Source organism: Bos taurus, chromosome 5, assembly GCF_002263795.3.
Source record: "Bos taurus isolate L1 Dominette 01449 registration number 42190680 breed Hereford chromosome 5, ARS-UCD2.0, whole genome shotgun sequence".
Classification (NCBI taxonomy): domain Eukaryota; kingdom Metazoa; phylum Chordata; class Mammalia; order Artiodactyla; family Bovidae; genus Bos; species Bos taurus.
This window is the reverse complement of record NC_037332.1, coordinates 62841318-62865192: the sequence shown is the minus strand read 5'-3', so window position 1 is coordinate 62865192 and position 23875 is coordinate 62841318. Positions and strand designations below refer to the sequence as shown.

The 23875-nt window shown below is 38.3% G+C and overlaps 1 protein-coding gene across 6 annotated transcripts in view; it reads right to left on the bottom strand.

Annotated features, from left to right (window-relative positions):
* APAF1 (apoptotic peptidase activating factor 1) overlaps positions 1-23875 on the bottom strand; it is an 89526-nt gene that overhangs the window by 6351 nt on the left and 59300 nt on the right. For all 6 annotated transcript variants that reach the window (XM_015471110.3, XM_010805196.4, XM_059886573.1 and 3 more), the window contains 7 exons: positions 23501-23620; positions 21356-21472; positions 19334-19459; positions 12798-12917; positions 12370-12495; positions 6355-6480; positions 4449-4595 (listed from right to left, as the gene is read on the bottom strand). In XM_015471110.3, coding sequence (XP_015326596.1) covers positions 4449-4595; positions 6355-6480; positions 12370-12495; positions 12798-12917; positions 19334-19459; positions 21356-21472; positions 23501-23620 — 882 coding nt within the window. The remainder of the gene's footprint in view (positions 1-4448; positions 4596-6354; positions 6481-12369; positions 12496-12797; positions 12918-19333; positions 19460-21355; positions 21473-23500; positions 23621-23875) is intronic.

The following is a 23875-nucleotide window of genomic DNA, read 5'->3' as shown; positions in this document are numbered from 1 at the left end:
AAATTATGGACTTTAGTGATAATGAACATTCATCAGTTATAACAAATGTACCCTCTGGTGGAGGATGTTGATAGTGGGGAGGCTTATATGTGGAGGCGGTGGGGTATATGAGAACTCTGTACTTTTCAACCAACTTTACTGTGAAACTAAATTTGCTCTAAGAAATAATTTTTTTTTAGAAATAGCAGGTAAAGGAAAGGATACATTGGGAATTGGGGACTAACAGGTACAAACTACTATATATAAAATAGATAAGCAATAAGGACCTACTGTTACAGCACAGAGAATTATATTCAACACCTATATTATAAATATATATATAACTGAACCATTTTGCTGTACAACTGAAACACTAAATCAACTACACTTCACTTTTTTAAAAACGGAAAAAAATAGCTAACATTTACTCAGGTACACGATGTGCCACCTGTGTACTTCACATGTATTCACTCCTTTAACCCTCCCAACCCTATGAGGTAGGTATTATTATTACACCGATTTTATAGATGAGAAATCATCTTATGCAAGATCACAAAGCTAATGAGTGGCAGAGCTAGGCTCTGAATTCAGGCAGTCTGCCCCAAGGCTCATTCTCCTGAACTTAATATTCTGTTGCCTCTAAGTAATGGCAAACCTGTACTTATCACCATGTATTTAATATTTCAAATCAGCCTTTCTCCTCACAGGTATAACTTACTGTGGATTTCTTGCCTTTCTAACAGGATGTACTCTGTGGTATAACACAAGTAAATCACATTATATTTAACTTATAAATAGAAATAATTTTAAAAGTTAAGAGCTTTTTAGCTACTGGATACACACTTTATCTTACTGACATTCAATTTATATAGCTTGGGTTATAAACAGACTCAAAAGGCCTATTTTCTTGGATACTACAGCAGCTATTTCTTTTTACTTTTTAATTTGCTTTGTGCTTTTGCATAGTCTCATTAACATGCTGGGTAGATGCAGGCTGGGCTATATCATAATCAGTTTAACCATGCTGGTAACCAAACCAGAAGAAAGAACAGCCTGTCACTGAAATATACAGACTTAATACATAGGCTATAGGTTCTTTCACGCTCAAGACATAACTCTACAGACGTTGATTCTGCTGTTTATCTCATGCTTCTCTAGGAACGCTGGCTATCTAGTCACTGATCTCTATTCTGTCTTGTAAGCCAGACTCACAATTCTGTGACAGTCTTCTATGGGGCCCAGAGCATCAAAAGACAGGGTTTCTAGAAGCTCAGTGTCAAAGCTGAGCAGTTAAGTTTTTCACCAGTTAATACAGCTGAAGACTCCCAGCTTCCAACACAAAAACAGCAATGCTGCTCCCCTAAGAATTATCCTTGGAGCAGTTTATCTCTACACTCAAGGAGGACAAGGGGTAACAGTATCTCAATCCCCCAATAACTAAATAAAGGCGCGCCTTTCTTTGCTGCTACTGTTTAGTCGCTGAGTCATGCCCGTGACCCCATGGGCCTTTATTTAGGTACAGGCTAATGCAACATTTTGTGAACTACAGTGTACTTTCAATGTAAACTTGTAAAATGAATCACAACACACATCCTCTCATAGAGCTAAAAACTGCCCTCTGACTTCTCTTTTTTACAAGCTAGAGTATTCATTAAATAAAATTGCATTTATATAGGTGCCATATATCCAAAAACTTCAATTCAGTCATTCAGATATTTTTGAACATCTATACTGTGCTAATGTTCAAATTACACCACAACTGCACTCATTTCACATGCTAGCAAATGCTCAAAATTCTCCAAGCGAGGCTTCAACAGTACAGAAACCGAGAACTTCCAGATGTTCAAGATGAATGTAGAAAAGGCAGAGGAACCAGATATCAAATGGCCAACATTTGTTGGATCATAAAAAGAAGCAAGAGAATTCCAGAAAAACATCTACTTCTGCTTCATTGACTACACTAAAGCCTTTGACTGAATGGATCACAACAAACTGGGGAAAATTATTAAAAGGATGGGAATACCAGACCATCTTACCTGCCTCCTGAAAAATCTATATACAGGTCAGGAAGCAACAGTTAGAACCTGTCATGGAACAATGGACTGGTTCCAAATTGGGCAAGGAGTACATCAAGGCTGTATGTTTTCACAGTGATTATTTAACTTTATAAGCAGAATACATCATGCAAAATGCCAATCTGGATGAAGCACAAGCTGGAATCAAGACTGCTGGGAGAAATATAAGATATGCAGATGACACCTCCCTTATGGCAGAAAGAGAAGAGGAACTAAAGAGCCTCTTGATTAAAGTGAAAGAGGAGAGAAAAAGCTGGCTTAAAACTCAACATTCAAAAAATGATGATCATGAGATCTGGTCCCATAATTTAATGGCAAATAGCAAGCAGATGGGCAAACAATGGAAACAGTGAGAGAATTTATTTTTTTGAGCTCCAAAATCACTGCAGATGGTGACTGCAGCCATGAAATTGAAAGACGCTTGCTCCTTGGAAGAAAAGCTATGACCAACCTAGATAGCATATTAAAAAGCAGAGACATTACTTTGCCAACAAAGGTCCGTCTAGTGAAAGCTATAGTTTTTCCAGTCATGTATGGATGTTGAGAGTTGGGCCATAAAGAAGGCTGAGCGTTGACGAACTGATGCTTTTTAACTGTGGTGTTAGAGAAAACTCTTCAGAGTCCCTTGGACTGCAAGGATATCAAACCAGTCAATCCTAAAGGAAATCAGTCCTGAATATTCATTGGAAGGACTGATGCTGAAGCTCCAATACTTTGGCCACCTGATGCAAAGAGCCAACTCATTAGAAAAGACCCTGATGCTAGGGAAGATTGAAGGCAGGAGGAGAAGGGGACGCAGAGGATGAGATGGTTGGATGATACCACCAATTCAATGGACATGAGTTTGAACAAGCTCCAGGAGATGGTGAAGGACAGGGAAGCCTGGCATGCTGCAGTCCATGCGGTCACAAAGAGTTGGACACGACTGAGCGACTAAACAACAACAATATTGTGCCAGGGGGCTTCCCTGGTAGCTCAGCTGGTTCTCCCGGTCCTTCACCCCTGAGAAAGGACAGGCTACAGACTCCCGTATTCTTGGGCTTCCCGGGTGTCTCAGATGGTAAAGAATCCACTGGCAACTCAGGAGACCTGGGTTTAATCCCTGGGTTGGGAAGATCCCCTGGAGAAGGGAATGGCAACTCACTCCAGTATTCTTGCCTGGAGAATCCCATGGACAGAGGAGCCTGGCGGGCTACAGTCCACGGGGTCGCAAAGAGTCAGATGCAACTGGGCGATGAAGCACAGTTGTGAAGTACACAACACTACACTACAGTACACATACACTACAGTATGTAAGTACACATACTGTACTAGACAGTTAAAATCATCTCCTACCCTTGAACGTTTTCAGGAAGAAAAACACAGTATCACAAGATGTAATTCAACAGCATTCTATATTAAGTGATCAGTACAATATACAGTACCATCTTCAAACTCCTTTTATACACCAACTGCTACTCAAAAGGCTCAGCTCCAGCATCCCTTCCCCAGGAACCCTCTGTCGTCTCCTTTGTGCTTCCAGTATCCTTCTGCAGACATGTCCTAGAACCTCTCTTACACTTATGAGACTTTATTTACTGTCTGTTTCCCCCAAAGACTGTCAACCACCTAGGCAAGAACCAAGTTTTAAACTCTGTCCCACACAGGAGAGTCAGCACACAGTGGCACTTAGTACACTCTTAGTGAGGGGACGGATAAAAAGATGCAAGCATCAAAAACAACCCTGAGGCACCACAACATACTCGACAGTGGCCTCAGAATTTACTAATACTAGGTTCGTATGAGCAAATGTACTAAGCAATTTTAGGAAATCCACAACCTCTATGAACATCACTTTCCTCACCTACAAACCAAAGATGATAAAATTTAAGTCTCACAAAGCTGGCTACAAAGATGATGTAAGTAAAGCATTTTCTAAACTATAAAGCAATATGTTGCTGTTGCTATTTTTATTATTATTACTACTATAATGATAGTATAATACTATTATTACTATTTTTATTATTGTTACTATTACCACTAATACTTAAGAAAAAAATCTCACAAATAAAAAAATTTTTTAAAGACTTTCAACCAACACAGTTCACAATTAGCAAAGTAGGAAATCAAATCCAGTTAAACACCCTACTTTCTAGTCATTCTGATCATCTAAGACTTGTATGGGGTGGTATGAGAGCTCTGGTCTGAGAATATCCCTAACACTGTCATCAGAGCTTCCGAAAGACCTGAGGAAAGCAGCCTTGTAGATCCATCTTGACACCCAAAACAGGTAATAGTAACTGCCCCTCCTTTCTGATGGGTTGTATGAGGCCCAACTGAGACACAAGATGTGAAAATAGCTTGGCAAGTAGGGTACAGGCTGCTCTTTTCCTTCAGTCTTTAAGAATCCCTCACCTTGAGATATCCTCCAGCAGAAACAAGCATTTTGGTGTCTGGAGAAAAGCAAAGGTCGGTCACCCAGCCTCCATGAGTAGCAGCTCCTTCTTCTACTGAAATCGGAGCACACAAATGAAGAAGCTCACCGTTTGAGACATTCCATATCTACAAAAGTGATACACAGTTCATTAGCAGGCTTACTCAGAAGTTTTATATCTATCTCATCTGGAAAATATACGGAAATTTTTCTTAAAAATATAATTACAATTCAGTGATACCTTAGTAATTTTTTTAGACTACATTCTTTTTCAAATTAAATAATATATATACAATTAAAATGCATTACTTATGATATTTATCATTAACTATACTCCAAAAAAAAAAAATAACAAAAGGACTTAAGAGTGATTAATTAGAAAACTGCGACTCTTTCACTGAATAAAGAGAGTATGATAGGAGAAGCAGGGAATAAACAAAAAAGGCCTAACAAATTAAACTACCTCAAAAGAACAAAGAATTCTAGTTTAGGATCTAGAATAACGACAGATACAATACAAACACCTAAAGTACACATATTTTAAAACAGTAAGTCCAGTAAGTTTTTTTTTATACACATATGTATAATTTTTAATATTTTATATGTATAAAGTAAGGAAGCAAACATATAAAATTCACTAAGATTATTTTACTGAACTCCTATAAACAACCTAATTACTAAAAGATACTAATATTTCCATTTACTTCCAGTGATAATATATCAGCAGTACTCTAATTTTTCAAAGAAACTACACATCAGAATAAGAAAAACAGAGGCATAAATAGCGAAAGAAAATAATAAAAATCATCATTTGTAAATATCTCCCTGGGAAATCCAAGAGAACCAAATGGAAAACTGACTAGAAAGAATTCAGTAAGACAGCTAGATATAAGATACATATATATATATAATTTACTGCTTTCCTGTATTTTTGAAAAATCAAGTGGACAAATTTTTTTTAATGTACTAAAGAAAATTTTTTGAATAGCACTTAAAGAGAGACAATTTTTACCTTTAGGGCTTTCTGGAAAAATGAAACACTGCCTTATAACCAATAAAAAGGTCCTTTCATCCAGAGATGAGGACTCAGAGCAAAACCAATGTTCCCAAAGCAGCCCTGCTCCTTCAGCAGGTGTGATATTTTTGAGAATGGCATAGAGATTACTTTGTTGATTACTTAGTTCTTAAGCAAGAGAATCTTATTTTCCTAGAAGGCCTATCTGATAATGCCTCTGTTCCAGCAAACTGCATACTGTCTCACTCTTCTACATTATATACCTAATTCCTTGAATTTTAATTTCTCTTTCATGAAAAAAAAAAAAGACTCTCCTTAATTATACTGGTTACCAAAGCACCCCAATGTCCAATCATTTTCAACCACCCAGTGCTTCCAATACAACCAGCAGCAAAGAGCCCCATGAGGACAGCAACAGGCCCTACTCTAAATGTTGACTATTTAATGGATACAGTGCTAAAGAGACCTTTCAGTGCAGAAAACAGCAGAATTGCAATTCATTTATAATCTAGATAACAATTTACAAAAATTATTCTCCTCAAATTCTGCCACTAAAAACAATCTTTGGTTCAGATCCAAGAATTAGGATGAATCATTCTCAAGCTAACAGCAGAGAGCCAACTGCAAATAACTAGGGCATCTGCCTTCTCACATACATAGGAAATGCTTCTAACTCTAAAACGAATTCTTTTCTGCAGTGGAGTGCAGCTGTGAACACAACGTGCACAGGAAACAGAACAAAGCATGCCTCATCCAACCAGAACCCCATAGCCTGTGCTTCCCTGTTACATTAACAAAGGGCCCCGATGTGGTACAGAGGACCAGCCGCAGCTATAAGAAAAACAGTGCTTTCATGTCAGCAAACACCTTACCCTGATTTCTCCATTGTCGTCTCCAGTCGCCAACAAGGTATTGTTCACAGAGAAGGAAGAGCAGCGCACACAGCCTTTGTGGCCTCTCAATTCATGAAGAGGAGAAAGGAGTTCAAAACTCCAAATCTGGAAGGCAATTCAGATTGTTTAGGAATCTAGAAATAAGCAACTACAAACCCTGCCTCGAGTGCTGTGTGTATTAGTTGATCAGTCTGACTCTGCAACTCCATGGACTGTAGCCAGCCAGGCTCCTCTGTCTATGCAATTCTCCAGGCAAGAATACAGGGGTGGGTCACCATTCTCTTCTCCAGGCAATCTTCCAGACCCAGGGATTGAACCCAGGTCTCTCGCCTTGCAGACAGATTCTTTACTGGCCAGTTAGACATAAATTCAATCATATGAAGTACTAATATTCAGCAGTTTATAACCTTTTATGAGAGGCCCAAATGCCAATTAGCAACCTTGTTAATATTTTAGTTTCCCTTTAATTATTCAAGTAAACTTCAGCATAAAGATCAAAGTCACAGCTTCCTTAACTTCTTTAGACTCAAAAGGAAGAACAGCAAAATGGTCTACAGAGTGAAGAAGACTTGAGTGGAGTGCTGGCAACACAATTTATTAGTTCCTTGGCCTAGGACAACCACATGAGCTTCTCTGGCTTGTTTCTGTATCTGTATGATGGGAATAGTAACACCTGTAGAGTGAAAATTAAATGAGATAATAGGGACTGAAATTCCTAGCCTATCCTTAGTTCTTCTTCACTTTCTGCCATAAGGGTGGTGTCATCTGCATATCTGAGGTTATTGATATTTCTCCTGGCAATCTTGATTCCAGCTTGTGCTTCATCCAGCCCAGCCTTTCTCATCATGTACTCTGCATATAGGTTAAATAAGCAGGGTGACAATATACAGCCGTGACGTACTCCTTTCCTGATTTGGAACCAGTCTGTTGTTTCATGTCCAATTCTAACTATTGCTTCCTGACCTGCATACAGATTTCTCAAGAGGCAGGTAAGGTGGTCTGGTATTCCCATCTCTTGAAGAATTTTCCACAGTTTGTCATGACTGACACAGTCAAAGGCTTTGGCATAGTCAATAAGGTAGAAGTTTTTCTGAAACTAACTTTCTTGCTATTTCAATGATCCAACGGATGTTGTCAATTTGATCTCTGGTTCCTTTGCCTTTCCTAAATCCAGCTTGAACATCTGGAAGTTCATGGTTCACGTACTGTTGAAGCCGCACATGGAGAATTTTGAGCATTACTCTACTAGCAAGCGAGATGAGTGCAATTGTGCAGTAGTTTGAACATTCTTTGGCATTGTCTTTCTTTGGGATTGGAATGAAAACTGACCTTTTCCAGTCCTGTGGCCACTGCTGAGTTTTCCAAATTTGCTGACATACTGAGTGCAGCACTTTCACAGCATCATCTTTTAGGATTTGAAATTGCTCAACTGGAATTCCATCACCTCCACTACCTTTGTTCATAGTGATCCTTCCTAAGGCCCACTTGACTTCACATTCCTGGATGTCTGGCTCTAGGTGAGTGATCACACCATCATGATTATCTGGGTCATGAAGATCTTTCTTTGTATAGTTCTTCTGTGTATTCTTGCCACCTCTTCTTACTAACTTTTGCTTCTGTTAGATACATACTGTTTCTGTCCTTTATTGTGCCCATCTTTGCATGAATATTCCCTTGGTATCTCTAATTTTCTTGAAGAGATCTCTAATCTTTCCCATTCTATTGTTTTCCTCTATTTCTTTGTACTGATTGATCACTGAGGAAGGTTTTCTTATCTCTCCTTGCTATTCTTTGGAACTCTGCATTCAAATGGGTATATCTTTCCTTTTCTCCTTTGCCTTTTGAATCTCTTCTTTTCATAGCTGTTTGTAAGGCCTCCTCAGACAACTGTTTTGCCTTTTTGCATTTCTTTTTCTTGGGGATGGTCTTGATCACTGCCTCCTGTACAATGTCACTAAACTCCATTCACAGTTCATTGGGCCCTCTATCAGAACTAATCCCTTGAATCTAGTTCTCACTGTATAATCATAAGGATTTGATGAAGGTCATACCTGAATGGTCTAGTGGTTTTCCCTACTTTCTTCAATTTAAGTCTGAATTTGGCAATAAGGAGTTCACGATGTGAGCCACAGTCAGCTCCCAGTCTTGTTTTTGCAGACTGTATAGAGCTTCTCCATCTTTGGCTACAAAGAATATAATCAATCTGATTTCAGTATTGACCATCTGGTGAGGTCCATGTATAGAGTCTTCTCTAGTGTTTTTGGAAGAGGGTGTTTGCTATGAGAGTGCATTCTCTTGGCAGAACTCTATTAGCCTTTGCCCTGCTTCATTCTGTTACTCCAGGTATTTCTTGACTGTCTACTTTTGCATTCCAGTCCCCTATAATGAAAAGGACATCTTTTTTGGGTGTTAGTTTTAGAAGGTCTTGACAGGTCTTCATAGAACTGTACAACTTCAGTTTCTTTAGCATTACTGGTAGGGGCATAGACTTGGATTACTGTGATATTGAATGGTTTGCCTTGGAAAGGAACAGATCATTCTGCCATTTTCAAGACTGCATCCAAGGACTGCATTTTGGACTGTTGTTGACTATGATAGCTATTGCATCTCTTCTAAGGGATTCTTGCCCACAGCAGTAGATATAATGGTCATCTGTTTTTGTTTTTGTTTGCAAAGTCCACGTAACTTTTATTGCTGCTCTTTGAATGGTTTATAGACTATTTTTTTTAAAGCTTGTCACTTAGATTTTTTTTTCTTTTTCTTTTTTAATTTAACTTTACAATATTGTATTGGTTTTGCCATATATCAAAATGAATCTGCCACAGGTATACATGTGTTCCCCATCCTGAACCCTCCTCCCTCCTCCCTCCCCATACCATCCCTCTGGGTCGTCCCAGTGCACCAGCCCCAAGCATCCAGTATCGTGCATCAAACCTGGACTGGTGACTCGTTTCATATATGATATTATACATATTTCAATGCCATTCTCCCAAATCATCCCACCCTCTCCCTCTCCCACAGAGTCCAAAAGACTGTTCTATACATCAGTGTCTCTTTTGCTGTCTCGTACACAGGGTTATTGTTACCATCTTTATAAATTCCATATATATGCGTTAGTATACTGTATTGGTGTTTTTCTTTCTGGCTTACTTCACTCTGTATAATAGGCTCCAGTTTCATCCACCTCATTAGAACTGATTCAAATGTATTCTTTTTAATGGCTGAGTAATACTCCATTGTGTATATGTACCACAGCTTTCTTATCCATTCATCTGCTGATGGACATCTAGGTTGCTTCCATGTCCTGGCTATTATAAACACTGCTGCGATGAACATTGAGGTACACGTGTCTCTTTCAATTCTGGTTTCCTCAGTGTGTATGCCCAGCAGTGGGATTGCTGGATCATAAGGCAGTTCTATTTTCAGTTTTTTAAGGAATCTCCACACTGTTCTCCATAGTGGCTGTACTAGTTTGCATTCCCACCAACAGTGGAAGAGGGTTCCCTTTTCTCCACATCCTCTCCAGCATTTATTGTTTGTAGACTTTTGGATTGCAGCCATACTAACTGGCGTGAAATGGTACCTCATAGTGGTTTTGATTTGCATTTCTCTGATAATGAGTGATGTTGAGCATCTTTTCATGTGTTTGTTAGCCATGTGTATGTCTTCTTTGGAGAAATGTCTATTTAGTTCTTTGGCCCATTTTTTGATTGGGTCATTTATTTTTCTGGAATTGAGCTGTAGGAGTTGCTTGTATATTTTTGAGATTAGTTGTTTGTCTGTTGCTTCATTTGCTATTATTTTCTCCCATTCTGAAGGCTGTCTTTTCACTTTGCTTATAGTTTCCTTTGTTGTGCAGAAGCTTTAAAGTTTAATTAGGTCCCATAAATCCACACACATATGGACACCTTATCTTTGACAAAGGAGGCAAGAATATACAATGGATTAAAGACAATCTCTTTAACAAGTGGTGCTGGGAAAACTGGTCAACCACTTGTAAAAGAATGAAACTAGAACACTTTATAACACCATACACAAAAATAAACTCAAAATGGATTAAAGATCTAAACGTAAGACCAGAAACTATAAAACTCCTAGAGGAGAACATAGGCAAAACACTCTCCGACATACATCACAGCAGGATTCTCTATGACCCACTTCCTAGAACACTGGAAATAAAAGCAAAAATAAACAAATGGTCATCTGATTTGAATTCACCCATTCTAGTCCACTTTAGTTCGCCGATTCCTAAAATGTCAATGTTCACTCTTGCCATCTCCTGTTTGAGCACTTCCAATTTCCCTTGATTCATGGACCTAATATACCAGGTTCCTATGCAATATTGCTCTTTACAGCATCAGACTTTGCTTCTATCACCAGTCACATCCACAACTGGGTGTTGTTTTTGCTTTGTCTCTTCATTCTTTCTGGAGTTATTTCTCCACTGAACTCCAGTAGCATATTGGCCACCTACCAACCTGGGGAGTTCATCTTTCAGTGTCCTCTATCTTTTTGCCTTTTCATACTGTTCATGGGGTTCTCAAAGCAAGCACACTGAAGTGGTTTGCCATTCCCTTCTCCAGTGCACCACATTTGTCAGAACTCTCCATCATGACCCTACTATAATCCCTATACCAACCTACTATCTTGGCAGAAAGATGTTGTTCTTTTCCTTCCAGTATTCTCCCTGGTGGTTCTGTCATCACCATTTAACAAGCACATACTGAAAAAATGTTCCAGAGCAAAGAACTGGTAGTACAAAGATAACCAGACTCAGTCCCTGTCCTTGAAAAGTTTCTACTTTAATCATAAATGGCTGAGCAAACAGTGGTATGAAGTAAATGATTAATATGAGAACATGTAATAGGAACACTTAAGGTAGAACAGCTAATCGTCCCTGAGGGCCAGGAAAGAGTTCACTGAAGAATTGACCTCAAATGCTGATCTAAAAGAATGAGTCACGATGCATTGACATAAAAAAGAATAAAAGGTTGAGTTGAGCCAAAGATAAGAGTGTGCACAAAAAGGTGGAAGTAGAAGTAGTCTGGCACAGAGGAAGCAATTTAGCAGAAAGAGACAAAGAAGAGCTAAGGATATAGGCTTGTAAACCACCAAGTCTCAGAGGAGCTTCAACAGGGCACTTGGGCAGCAGCAGGGAAGATAAATTGGAAGAGGTGCAGACCAGTGGCAGGTCCACCAATAAAAGACGACAGCCTGGTCTTAGGGGTGGGGAAAAGGAAGAGAATAAGGATCCAAGAGACACTGAGTAGTAATCAATAGAACACAGAAGACAGGAAAGTCCCAGGAAATTCCAAGGTTTATAGTTTGGAAAGATGGACAGATAACAATGCCATTAACAAAGATGAAGAAAAAAGAATAGGATGGAGTCTTCAGTGTCCCCGAGCAGCAGCATCATTTCACTGGAATATGATTTTCAGAAGCATCAATTTACATCGATTACAAAAAATTTAACTGTGGGTGTACAATTAAATGTAAATCTCTTTCAATACTTTTTATCCCTATAATATCCAGTAGATGCTGCCTTTGATTACTAACAGACAAAAATATATCAGTAAAGGAGAAATCAAAAGTCCTCAATGTCATTCACTTAACATATTTGATACAAACTAAATGCCAATGGTCATCCTCCAAAAATTCACAAGAGGCAGCCATGTAGACAGAATATTATTTTTCTCTTTTACTCATTAGTTAGTGTTCATCACTCAGTCATGTCCGATTCTTTGCAAACCCATGGACTATAGCCCACCAGGCTCCTGTGTCTATGAAATTCTCCAGGTAAGAATTCTGCAGTGGGTTAACTATTCCCTTCTCCAGAGGATCTTCCCAACCCAGGGATCAAACCCAGGTTGCCTACATTGCAAATGGAGTCTTTACCATCTGAGCCACCAGCAAAGTTTTTACACATTAGTTAGACTCACAATACATAACCAACACTCAAGTTTTAGGCATGCACCTTTCACCCAATTGACCTACCTTTGCAGTCTTGTCAGCAGAGGTAGAAGAAAACTTAGTAGCATCAGAGGAAATATCACAAGAAAGAACTGTATCCTGGTGACACACGAAATCTTTTTCTATTCTTCTGGTAATAATATTCCATACCTTCAAAGAAAAACTCAGAAGTTGACACTTTTCAGAACACATTGTATTACTGAGCATAATTAGCCAGAAAACAAGAGCTTTAGCATACTGGTTGTTCTGACCTCTTTAAGTGCCTTTTAGTACAAATGTTCATAGACACACAGCAGATGTAGATGACGGCAATAAACAAAAAACAGGCATTTCTACTTTAGAAATTTAAAAATTTAAGTATTTACATATCAGCCATCTGCTTTTGGCTGTCACTATATAATCAATACAACAGTAAAGTATTTCATAACAAAGAAACGTCTGTTAGAAATTACCTTTACTGTTCCATCAAATGACCAGGAAAGAAGTCTTGAATTTTTCAAGAGTCTGAAGTCTTTCACTGTTTCCTGGTGGGCTTGGAGAAAGAAAGGGTCCTCTGATTGCCAGTTCCATATCTGAATATCAAAGAAATAAGTCTGTTATAACCCTTTTCCGAAAACACCCCATTAGAAGGGTAGGGGAGAAGCATTCCCTTGTCTGAAGTCTTTCATCTGCGTGGCACTTCAGTAAAATATAGACAAGAACCAAATAAGAATATGGTATCCCCATTTTACAGAGAGAGAAGAGAAAAGCTGGAGCTAATTAACTTGACTAAGGGCAAAATAAAATATTTTTCCTCCTAAATAAAATTTTTTTCCTTCGGTTGCTTGGAGAGCAGTTAATTATATCAGAAGATAGAGAAAAGTCACAATATGCCAGTGAGCTCACCATCTGATTAAATTTTCCAAAGAAAATTATCCCAATTATATATTCACAGATATCTGAAGCTCACAAGCTAGGCCAAACCCTGATTTCAGCTCAACTGAAACTACTGAATCCTACTGGTCCTACTGCCTGTGAAGGTCCACTGACCAGAGCAGCTTCAAACCAGGCTGTGGGACTTCTGAGCTTTAGATATCTTAGCTAGCCCCCAATACAATCTTCAAAATGACAAGTGATACAGTAGATCATTTTTCACAAGGCATTCCAGGAAGAACTCCTCATGACACAAGGGAAAGAGAAGAGACTGCAATGTTGGAGACAGGGCATTCGAAGTAGGCTTGAGAAATGAACTGGAATCATGATTCACAAACAGAGGAGGGCATTTCAAACACACACTATGAATGCTTGAGTTAAAGCACAGGAGTAGGAAAAGGTGGAAAGGTTACAGGGACCTGTTCACAGTTTAATCTGGGTGGAGTACAGGATATGCAGAAGGAACGGTAGTGGGGAAAGGTTGAGAAGATATTCTAAGAAACAGCCCAGAGAGCCTGAAGCTAGACTTCTGGGCAATTAGTCAGTCTCCCACAGAATTTTCTTCTTTTTTTTATTTCAACGTAAGAGATAAAAAGACAAAGAAAAAGCAGCCACCATCTCAGGTATGCAGATTAATAATATTCTGGGTCTAGTTTCTGACTAGTGAAGGTTAAACAGTAGAAATCCCTTTGAGGCTTTTTCTATCAGGCTTAGACCAAATCGTAAAAGAAATTACATCTCTCTTACCCTCTTTCTTTACTCCTCTATCCTCCACTTTTAGCAGCCACCCTCCCACCTCCACCATGCCCTGGCTCTCAGACATCTCCATCCTTTCTGTCTCTGAGTGCCCATTCGTGGAAGCAAGGTTATCTTGTATGAGAGCAAGGGAACTTAAGAGAGGATCTGGAAGTGAGAGTAATTCTGAGGAGAATGAATTGGGAATTTTGGTATTTTAAGAGCTCAATAAGATATGCTAAGGTGGGGGGAAGAAACAGAAGCTTTCTGGCTCCCCAAATCATATCAGAAAAAAAGGCACCCTGTGTGACTAAACATAAAATACCCTGGGCCATTGTAATAGGAAGTTTCTGGCTCCCTCCTTCAACTTTCTGGGCTTTAGCGGCCTAGAAGATAAGTGGATTCTATTAACAGCTCCTCCTGGTTGACTGGTACTGCCATTCCTAGCTGTGTCTGACTCAGTGTTCATTCCTGACTGAGGTTCTTACTGCTACCCTCCACATCAAGAAGTCAGAGAGCCCTCCTGAGCAGACATAACAAAGAATTTGACAATCGCTGAGGGTGAAGAGACTAGCCTTAGCAGATTTTTTTTTTTTGGTAGTTGCTTTCTGATAAGGCAATGATGACAAAGATACTTTTTTGTTGGACTTAAATGTCCTGTGCTAATCGAATCATCTTATATAACAGCTAAACTTCTACCAACATTAGTCAAATGTATAAAGGTTGAGTCTATGTCTCTACCATTAGCTGTAATTTTTACAATGTATGTACACCAGAATTTTTTCAGCTATATAAGTTTAAATGTTTTAAAATGCTAAAGAATCTTTTATACCTGTAAGAATCAATATATTCTCAATCTCAGGTGAACACAGCTACTATTTGGGCTTTATTTACATACCAAAGATTTACATAGATCTATTTACATAGATCAAAAACTACCAAAATAGACCTCAATATTTACAGCTCTAGGTGCTATCATCAGGAGAGCTGATTCTTCAAATTTTGGCAATAACTTTAGTTCAGCTTGACAAAAATTTCCAAATCCCTACTACCACATAGGCACTAGGGATACAAAGATGATTAAAATAAACCTCCAAAATGGTAACTGTGTGAGTTATTTGCAGATTTGTTAGCTTGGTAGTGGTAATTATTTCACAATGTATACATATATCAAATCATCATATTATATGTCTTAAACATACTACAATTTTGTCAATTCAACCTCAATAAAGCTGGGGGCGGGGGAACCAAACCTCCAGATGATTATTGACTAAAACACTAAAAAACTAAAACAAAAACCCAACCGATCAATTCTTAGAAATATCTACCAAGAATTTTGTTACGTGAATGTATACACATTAAAACATTTTAAATGTAAAAAGTATTCTGAGTAGAGCAGAAAGAGAGGATGAAACACAACTCATTTCTAAAAATAACTTAACTCAGATTCTAAAAATATTCGTAGATATTATTTCTCCCTCTGGCTGAGAACATCTGATCTTCAAGCAGGTCATAAAACCTATGGCTTTAGCTTTTGACAAAAAGGCTATACAGTATATAATGTCTCAGCTGAATTTCATCAGATATAGCTTAGTTTTACCCATTTCAAAGCCATCTGGAAAGGAAGAAAAGTGAATATTACACTGTTTCACAGCTAATACACTGCTATCATGGGATTCCATAATGAGTAAGTCTCTGTACTAAAGGCAAACTTCATTCCAACCATACAGGACTCACAAAGACATAAAAGACTTTTTTTCCAAAATAGTTTCTAATAGTATAAATACATGCGCGAAATACATAAATATATAAAAGAATACATACTAACTTCTGTTGAACATATGCACTTATCTCCTTTACTTCTAAAACCCCACTAAAATGACAAAGTCAAGAGAATGAGAAAGACAATAACAAAACAGAGACTGTAAAGCAGGAGAATGGTAACTGGCTTTGTAGAACCAGGAAAACAGAATCCTAAAAGCATCAGAAAGACAAAAACAAAAAAACTGACACTACAGAATTCCCCAAATGCTCAGGAACCGAGGTCACTAAAAGTACATCAAGAGGTTAGAATGAGGGTAGGTCTGAAAACAGAAGTATCAGTAGCCGCGGGAAGATGGCAGTGGTATGGGTAGCTCCCTGAAGCCTCCATTAAGAGCAGACAGAGCAACTAAGACAGCAAATCCAAAACTGCACAGGCAACATCAACAAGAAGACCGTGTTAAGTGACAAAGTAGCATCACACACCACAAGATACGAGAGCTGTAAGACTCGTGTGGTACCAGCATCTATATAGGCAGAAGCAGAGGAAAGCATGGAGAGTCCACAAACCTAAAACCAGGAGAATCCCAAGACAGCCAAGTGCCATTCACTGGAAAGTGCAAAGGATCCATGGGGAACAGCAGGAGAAATTTAATGCAAGGTGACTATGGTACAGTCTGAAAGGGCTAAAGCAATCTGGACCCTATGAACTCTCAAAAGTAAAGGGGACAGGGCCACTGGTAGTCCAGTGGCTGGGACTCTGCACTCCCGATGCAGGGGGCGGGTTCCATCCCTGGTCTAGGAACTAGTAGATCCCACATGCCACAACTAGGACCTGGTACAGCCAAATAAATATAAAAAACTGGAGCAATCCTATAATAAGGAGGGGCTGTTGGGAACAGAATTCAAAGTGAGCAAAACAAGGATGAAGGCAGAAAAGGAAAGGAAAGGTCTCAATGAAAATGAGGGAGGGGGAGAGAACAAAAGGATCTGATCAGAACAAGGCTGAATTTTTAATGCTTCAGGAAAACAACAGAAGAAACTGCAGAGCTATGAAGCTAGAAATGCTGTCCTTTCCCATCCCTTGAAAGAGTTCAAGAAAACTGACTTCATATAAAAGGAAAACAAGTCACTATTGAATACCAAAGTCATTATGAGGGGAAAAAAGGGAATATAGTAGTGCAGAATAATGCTCCTAAAACAAGCTAGAAAGAAGACTCTCTGGATTCAAGGACGGCTAAGGGTGGGACTGCAGTTGTGAGAACAGGGGCAGCGGCGAAGGTCTGTACACTGAGCGCTGAGACACTGCGCCACCTGCAGCCCCCCTCCTCCTTCCCCTCTGAGCTCTAGAGCCTGCATGTGGGGTCTACACCCTCCAGGCAGAAGACGGGAGACTCCTCTCTAGGAATCCGACAAGACCAAGACAGACCTAAAGACACAGACAACAAAGTTTGCCATCCAGATCACCTTTCAGAGAAGGTCTTAGTCAACAAAGAGCATCCCAATCAGCATTTCAGCATCCATCTCTGGGCAGTGGATGACCACCACACAGCTGAGGAAAGCCTTTAAATAAGAGGCCAAAACAACCAAAAAGAAAATAAAAGCTGGGACTTTCCTGGTGGGCCAGTGGCTAAGACTCCACACTCCCAATGTAGGGGGCTTAGGTTCAATCCCTAGTCAGGGAACTGGATCCTACATGCTACAACTAAGATCAAAGATCCCACGTGCCACAGCAAAGAACCAGCACAGCCGAACAAATAAATATATTTGTAAAGAAAGAAAAAAAAAACAACTTGGAGGGAAGAACAACTATGAAGGAAAATTAAATCTTGACAGAAAAATTATATATAACACATATTATATCATTTATATATTATTTGGGCTTCCCTGGTGGTTCAGTCAGTGAAGAATCAGCCTGCAATGCAAGAGACTTGCCTGCAATGCAGAAGACCCAGGTTCGATCCCTGGGTTGGGAAGAAACCCTGGAGGAGGAAACAGCAATCCACTTCAGTATTCTTGCTTAGAGAATTCCATGGACAGAGGAGCCTGGCAGGCTACAGTCCATGGAGTCACAAGAGTCAGACATAGCGATTAAACCACCATCTATTATTTTCATATCCATCTATCCTCAGAGAAGAAGATATTTCATCTACAAAACAAGAATATATACATACTCTCAAAAAGAATAAATAAAAATAGAAACGCTCTCCAGCATTAAAAATATACCAAATGAAAAACTCAAAGAAAGGGATGGAAGATAAAGCTGAGGAAACTTCCCAAGAAATAGAGCACAGTATACAAAAAGATGAAATGTAGAAAAAGAAAATCAGATGATCAGTCCAATAGATCCAGCATCTGAATAAGGGATAATAACAGAAAAAAGAAGTATATGGAAGGCAGGGGGTGTCAAAGAAATAATTCAAATAAACCTCTCTGAACTGAAAAACAAGTTTCCAAACTGAGAAAGGTAGTGAAAGTCCAAAACAATGGACAAAATAAACACACCAAGACATACCATCATGAAATTTCACAATTCTAAGGACAAATGAAAGATCCTACAACCTTCCAAAGAGAAAGATTAGGAATCAGAATGGCTTCAGACTTCTCAACATGAGCTCTGAAATCTGGAAGAAAATAGAACATTGTCTTCAAGGTTTAGGGTAAAATAATTTCCAACTACAACCAGGTTAAGCGTTTCCTGAACTGCACTAAGGCAGAAAAGGCATCCGTAGTACACTTGTTCTACTTAGTCTGAACAGTGACACCAATGACCTAAACAAAATTTTGGGGGGATTGTGTTGGGGGGAGGGGGATTGACAAAAGGGTGGGTGCACACTCTGGAGGTAAGCAGGAGGAGGAAAAAAGCTAAATTTTCATCTTAATATGAAAGATTCAATAAATTGTCAAAGCTAAAAATCAAGAATCAGCACTATAAGTATGCACTGGGGGGCATGAAGATAAATACCAAAAAAAAAACATCTAAAAGCTAAAAGCAGTGCTTTAAGAGAAATGGGGGAGTCTGCTTTTACTAAAGAGCCTTGTAGTACTATTCAAGTTTTAAAAGTATATGTACTAGAACTTTGATTAAAAATAAAGTTTAAAAGAACATACAGTAGGCTTAAGGCCTCTATATCCACAATCCTTAGCTTTGGTAAACAATTCTTTTTCACAGGATTTTAGCCCTATAATAAATATCTTACTCTTAAAGGAAACAATGAAAATATTTCAATCTAAAATAATTACTACTTTAGTAGTGTAAAGAAAAATAAATTGAAATTACATAAATGTGGCAGGAAGTATACTGACACAAATCCAAACACCAATACAGGTGGGAGAATTCAAATGAATGCTTGATTTTCAACGTAAACAATCTCCCAGTAGAGGGCTCCGAGCCAAACTGCCTGCCTCATACACAGAAAAATACAGAACAGAATGGGTTTCATTTATGCCCACTGCATAATCTAAAAGGAAGCCCAAAGTCATCTGAAGTTTAAAACATGTGCTGGATTTGAGTCGCAACCAAAGTGTTCCCTTGTTGGAGTCAGTGTTACACCCATTAGGAGGGCAATCTTCTTCTTACCTGAACTGCAGAATCATCAGAGCTTGAGATAAGAGTCTTTCCATCAGCTGTGAACTGGATGTGCCGAACAGTGGTCTTGTGCCCATTTCTGGATTGGAAGATTCTGTTGTTCAGGAGTTCTAAAATCTACAAAGCAGAAAACCACAGAAAGTTTATACAAGGATATTCAGCAACACCTGAATTACACTCTGAAAATATTAAATCAAAACTAGACTACAGAAGGGCACAGAATTTCCATCTCATAGTGCTTTCAGTTGAACTAAAGACACACAAATGAATAGCACAAAACAGACAAACACATCTGTGCACACACACACACACATCTACACTCTAAAATAAAAAACTCACTGGAATAACCAGATAGCAGTGGCAACCAGTGGTCCTTCTGAGTACTCAGCTACCCAATTCATCAAACAATGGCAGTCTAAGCTCAGTCTCCAAAAAGCAAATGACATTTAAGATGGATGAGAAGGAAGAAAGAAAAACATCCACGATGAGAGCCAAGGCAATCTCTTTACAAAATAACAGAGACAAGGAAAGATAAAGGATGGTGAGAGAGACAGGTAAAGGAAAAGAGGGTATGAATGGGCTGGAAGGCAGTGCACTAAGGAGTCTTAAAAAGGCTAAAAATTAATATGACAAATGCAGAGATTAAGAAAAGCAGAACGTAACTCAAAACCTAATGACTATGTCAAAAAGGCTGTCAAATAAATTCACATCAAAAAAGTAGATACGCCCTAAATAAGTACAAGGGATATAATGTACAACATAATAAATATGATTAACAGTACTGTATATTATAACTGAAAGTTACTGAGAGTAAATCCTAAGAGTTCTCATTAAAAAGGAAAAATAATTTTCTATTTCTTTAATTCTGTAACTACATGAGATGGCAGATGTTCACTAAACTTATTGTGATGACCATTTCACAATGTAAGTCAAATAATTATGCTGTACGGCTTAAAATAACATACACAGTGTTGCTGTTTAGTCGCTAGGTCGTGTCTGACTCTTGTTCGATCCCATGGACTATAACCCACCAAGCTCCTCTGTCCATGGGATTTCCCAGGCAAGAATACTGGAGTGGGCTGCTATTTCCTTCTCCAGGGCATTTTCCCAACCCAGGGATGGAACCCATGTCTTCTACATTGGCAGGCAGACTCTTTACCACTGAGCCACCAGAATGCTATATGTTAATTATATCTCAGTAAAGCTGGAAGGGGAAAAAAACTCAAAAAATATAAATATATATATAGTCTCCTCTTTGTGGGGCAAATGGAACTGGAGAGTATTTGTGTAATTCCTTATCACAATGAAGCCAATGTGAAATAAATGTGGCTAATGCTATAATTAACAAATTAAGAAATAATTCCAAAAAGCCAAGTGAGAAAAAGAAAAACCACCATGTTCTCTGAACTATTACATAGCTAGACAAAATATGCTTCTGTGATGAATTTCACTCGTGATGAAATCACTTTTTTCCCAAAATGATTTTCATTTTACTATCCTTTTTCCTTCAACCTGATTTTTTTTAATTTAATCTTATTTGATAAATTAAGGATTTCAAGTGGTAAACAGGTGTACTTCAATACCAAAAGCAGGACAGCAAAGATTGATGAGGTGAGTAAATATAAGGTACCAACACTGAAATTCTCGACGAACCTGATCAGAACCAACATGGAAACAACTTATACCCCTATATGGCTGAGCTTCTAAGAAGAGAAAAAAATGCTCTTTGCATAACTAAATCTCTGAGACTGTTTAATATAATTCAGGAACAGCAAGACAATTGGGCAGTGAATAAAGAACACAAAAAGACAAAAAGTATGAGACAGAGCAATAAAAGCAATATGAAAAATATACAACCATAGGATTGTAAGATTATTTTTAATCTAACAGAGGAATGATTAATATACCATAGAAAGATTTATTTACTATGTAAGTCTACAAAGCCAGGTGTCTACTTAATTTTAAATAAAAACTATACTGCTCAGAATGCTTCTGCAGACGAGAACTGAATACCTGAATGGCTCCATCTTCACCTCCGAATGCAAGGTACTGAAGATGTGGACTTAAACAACAGCAACTCACTTGAGCTTCAGTTAGGTAATCAATCTGACCTGTGTTTCCATTAATGAGCTAATGAAAAATAAGGCACAATCAGGTATTAGACTGTAAGAGCCATTTTTGTTCTTTAGAACAGAGACTGGAAAATAAAACAGAAAATAAACTGGAAAAATAAAACAGAAAATAACCAACAAGAGCTCCCAGGGGAACAACAAAGCCCTGTTCTATTCTCAGCAGCTGCATTTAGCACTTCACACTTTCATTTCATTTTACTTTTGTGGTTCATATACATTTTCATAAAGTAAAACGAGCTTTAAAAGGTTTAAAAAGCAGCTGCTGTGCCGGCCACCTGAGACACATCTGCCCGATTTGTAATCTCACAGCTAGCTCCACACACTCTTTCCCGTTTCTTCACAGAGCCCATTTTAATAGTGCTACCGTTTGTTAAAATACACTTCTCATTTTTCAAGGAGTTTGGTGAAACAGGACTGAGACAGACATTACATAAAAAGACAAATTAAAATTAAATTGGGTTTTACATCCACCAAATTCCTCACCAGACAGTGCATAGTAAGATTTTTTTCTCCTCCTCCTCCTTTTGGGAGGAGGCGGCACTGGGGAAGAACCCATTAGCACAATTTGGGTGGCTGGACTTGTAAGGTATAAACTAAGAGCATCATGTTTCATAATCTGTACCAAAACTAAAGATTATTTTTTTAAATCCCACTAATAAAAATGCCTATCATTCAACTAAAACATGTGGCCTGAGAAAATATTTCTCAAGCTTAAATCAATTGTTGGATAAATTTAACTAAGCATTACAACCTAAAAGTCCTCAATTATTTTTCAATATGAAATAAGCAATCACCTTTGTTTCAGGGACAAAGATTATAGGATCAATCAATCAAAGTAGCTTTTTCTTTATAATATTTTACCCAGCATGTTCTCTTAGGCATTCAAAATGAAGACTGAACTATTAAAAGGTGAATATCTTTCCCTCAAAAATCAATTTTCATATTCTTTTAAGTAGTGACTAAAAAAAATGTATGTTCACTTTAATGGAATGATTACTGGTCAGTTTATTCTCTAAACTCTTCCAAAATCAATGACATAATAAAATGATACTTTTAATCGTCAGATGACTTCTTTAAGTCTTACAATTATGACTACTGCTAAAGAAAGGTTATACAAATTTAATAAAGGTAATACAAGTATTGAACTTGACAAGAAAACTGTAGTGGAAAAAAACCGCAAGTGGAAGAATCAGTCTGCTAAAAATCAGTAATGAGGAAACCACGTTTAATTCCACATTGGAATTCATATCAGAAACACAGGATATGAGGAGTTCCTCATCAACACATTAAGGACAACAGTAAAACTTGTAAAATACAGAACAAGCTATATTTAAGAGGTGTCTCACAGCTGAACTCTGACCCTCACAGCAGACAAGGAGAAATTACCACATGCCATAGACAATTTATTCCCAGATCTCTGCTTCCTGTATTTGGACTCCACCTTAACCCTTATAAATAAACCAGCTTACAGATTTTTTTAAATGAAAAGGACCTTCTAGGTGAAGAAAGTGAGGCTCTGAGAAGTGACGCAATTCACTCAACATCACAGAACTAGCTGACGATACAGCTTGAACTTGTACCTGGGTCTCCTGAGTGAACAGTCACCGTTCCCTCTACTACTTCCAGCTGAGCTTTGCAGCTCCAGAACGTAAGCTCTGGCCTCCCTGCCAGTCTGTCTGAAGCCTGCCAGCTCTCACACCTTCCATGTGCCTGCTCCCTCTATTCCCCTCTCCTTTTCTCTATTCTGTTTCTCTCTCCACTCCAGTTCCACTCCAATATCTAGTCTCATTTTCTTACATGTTCCTGCTCCCTGCCTTCCAGTTAACAAGAGGAGAGGAGTGCAGTAAAGCAAGGTTTAATTCTAAACACTAGCATATCTGAGCCTCAGCTCAAAACCCATGTATTTATTCAACTGACATCTACTGAGCATTTCTTAGATACTAGACAATTATGCCTGATCAAGTCCATTTTGAATTCAGAGTTTGATCAAAACAATTTTTCCAACTGTTTTCTAAAAAATACTCACTTGCAGACGTCTTATATTGTCAACTGCAAGAACCGTCACTTCATTTTCTTGAAACACAACATCTATTTCTTGCTTTAACACTGTAGCAGAGTTCTTACATACTTTCTTTGTCTCCCAGAGCTGATTAAGAGATTAAAAAAAAATACAGTAGGATCACTGCATTCTCTGAAATAATGTCAAGACAGTCTTAGTCTTAAAACAGTATACAACCATACTTTACACTCCAAATGCCTATGACAGAAAATTTTCAATTAGATTATAATTCAACAATAAATATTTATTAATTGCATTCTATAGTAAGAAGTAGGGCTTTCCTGGTGGCTCTTCCCTGGTAAGAAGCAGGGCTTCCCTGCATTCAATAGTAAGAAGTAGGTA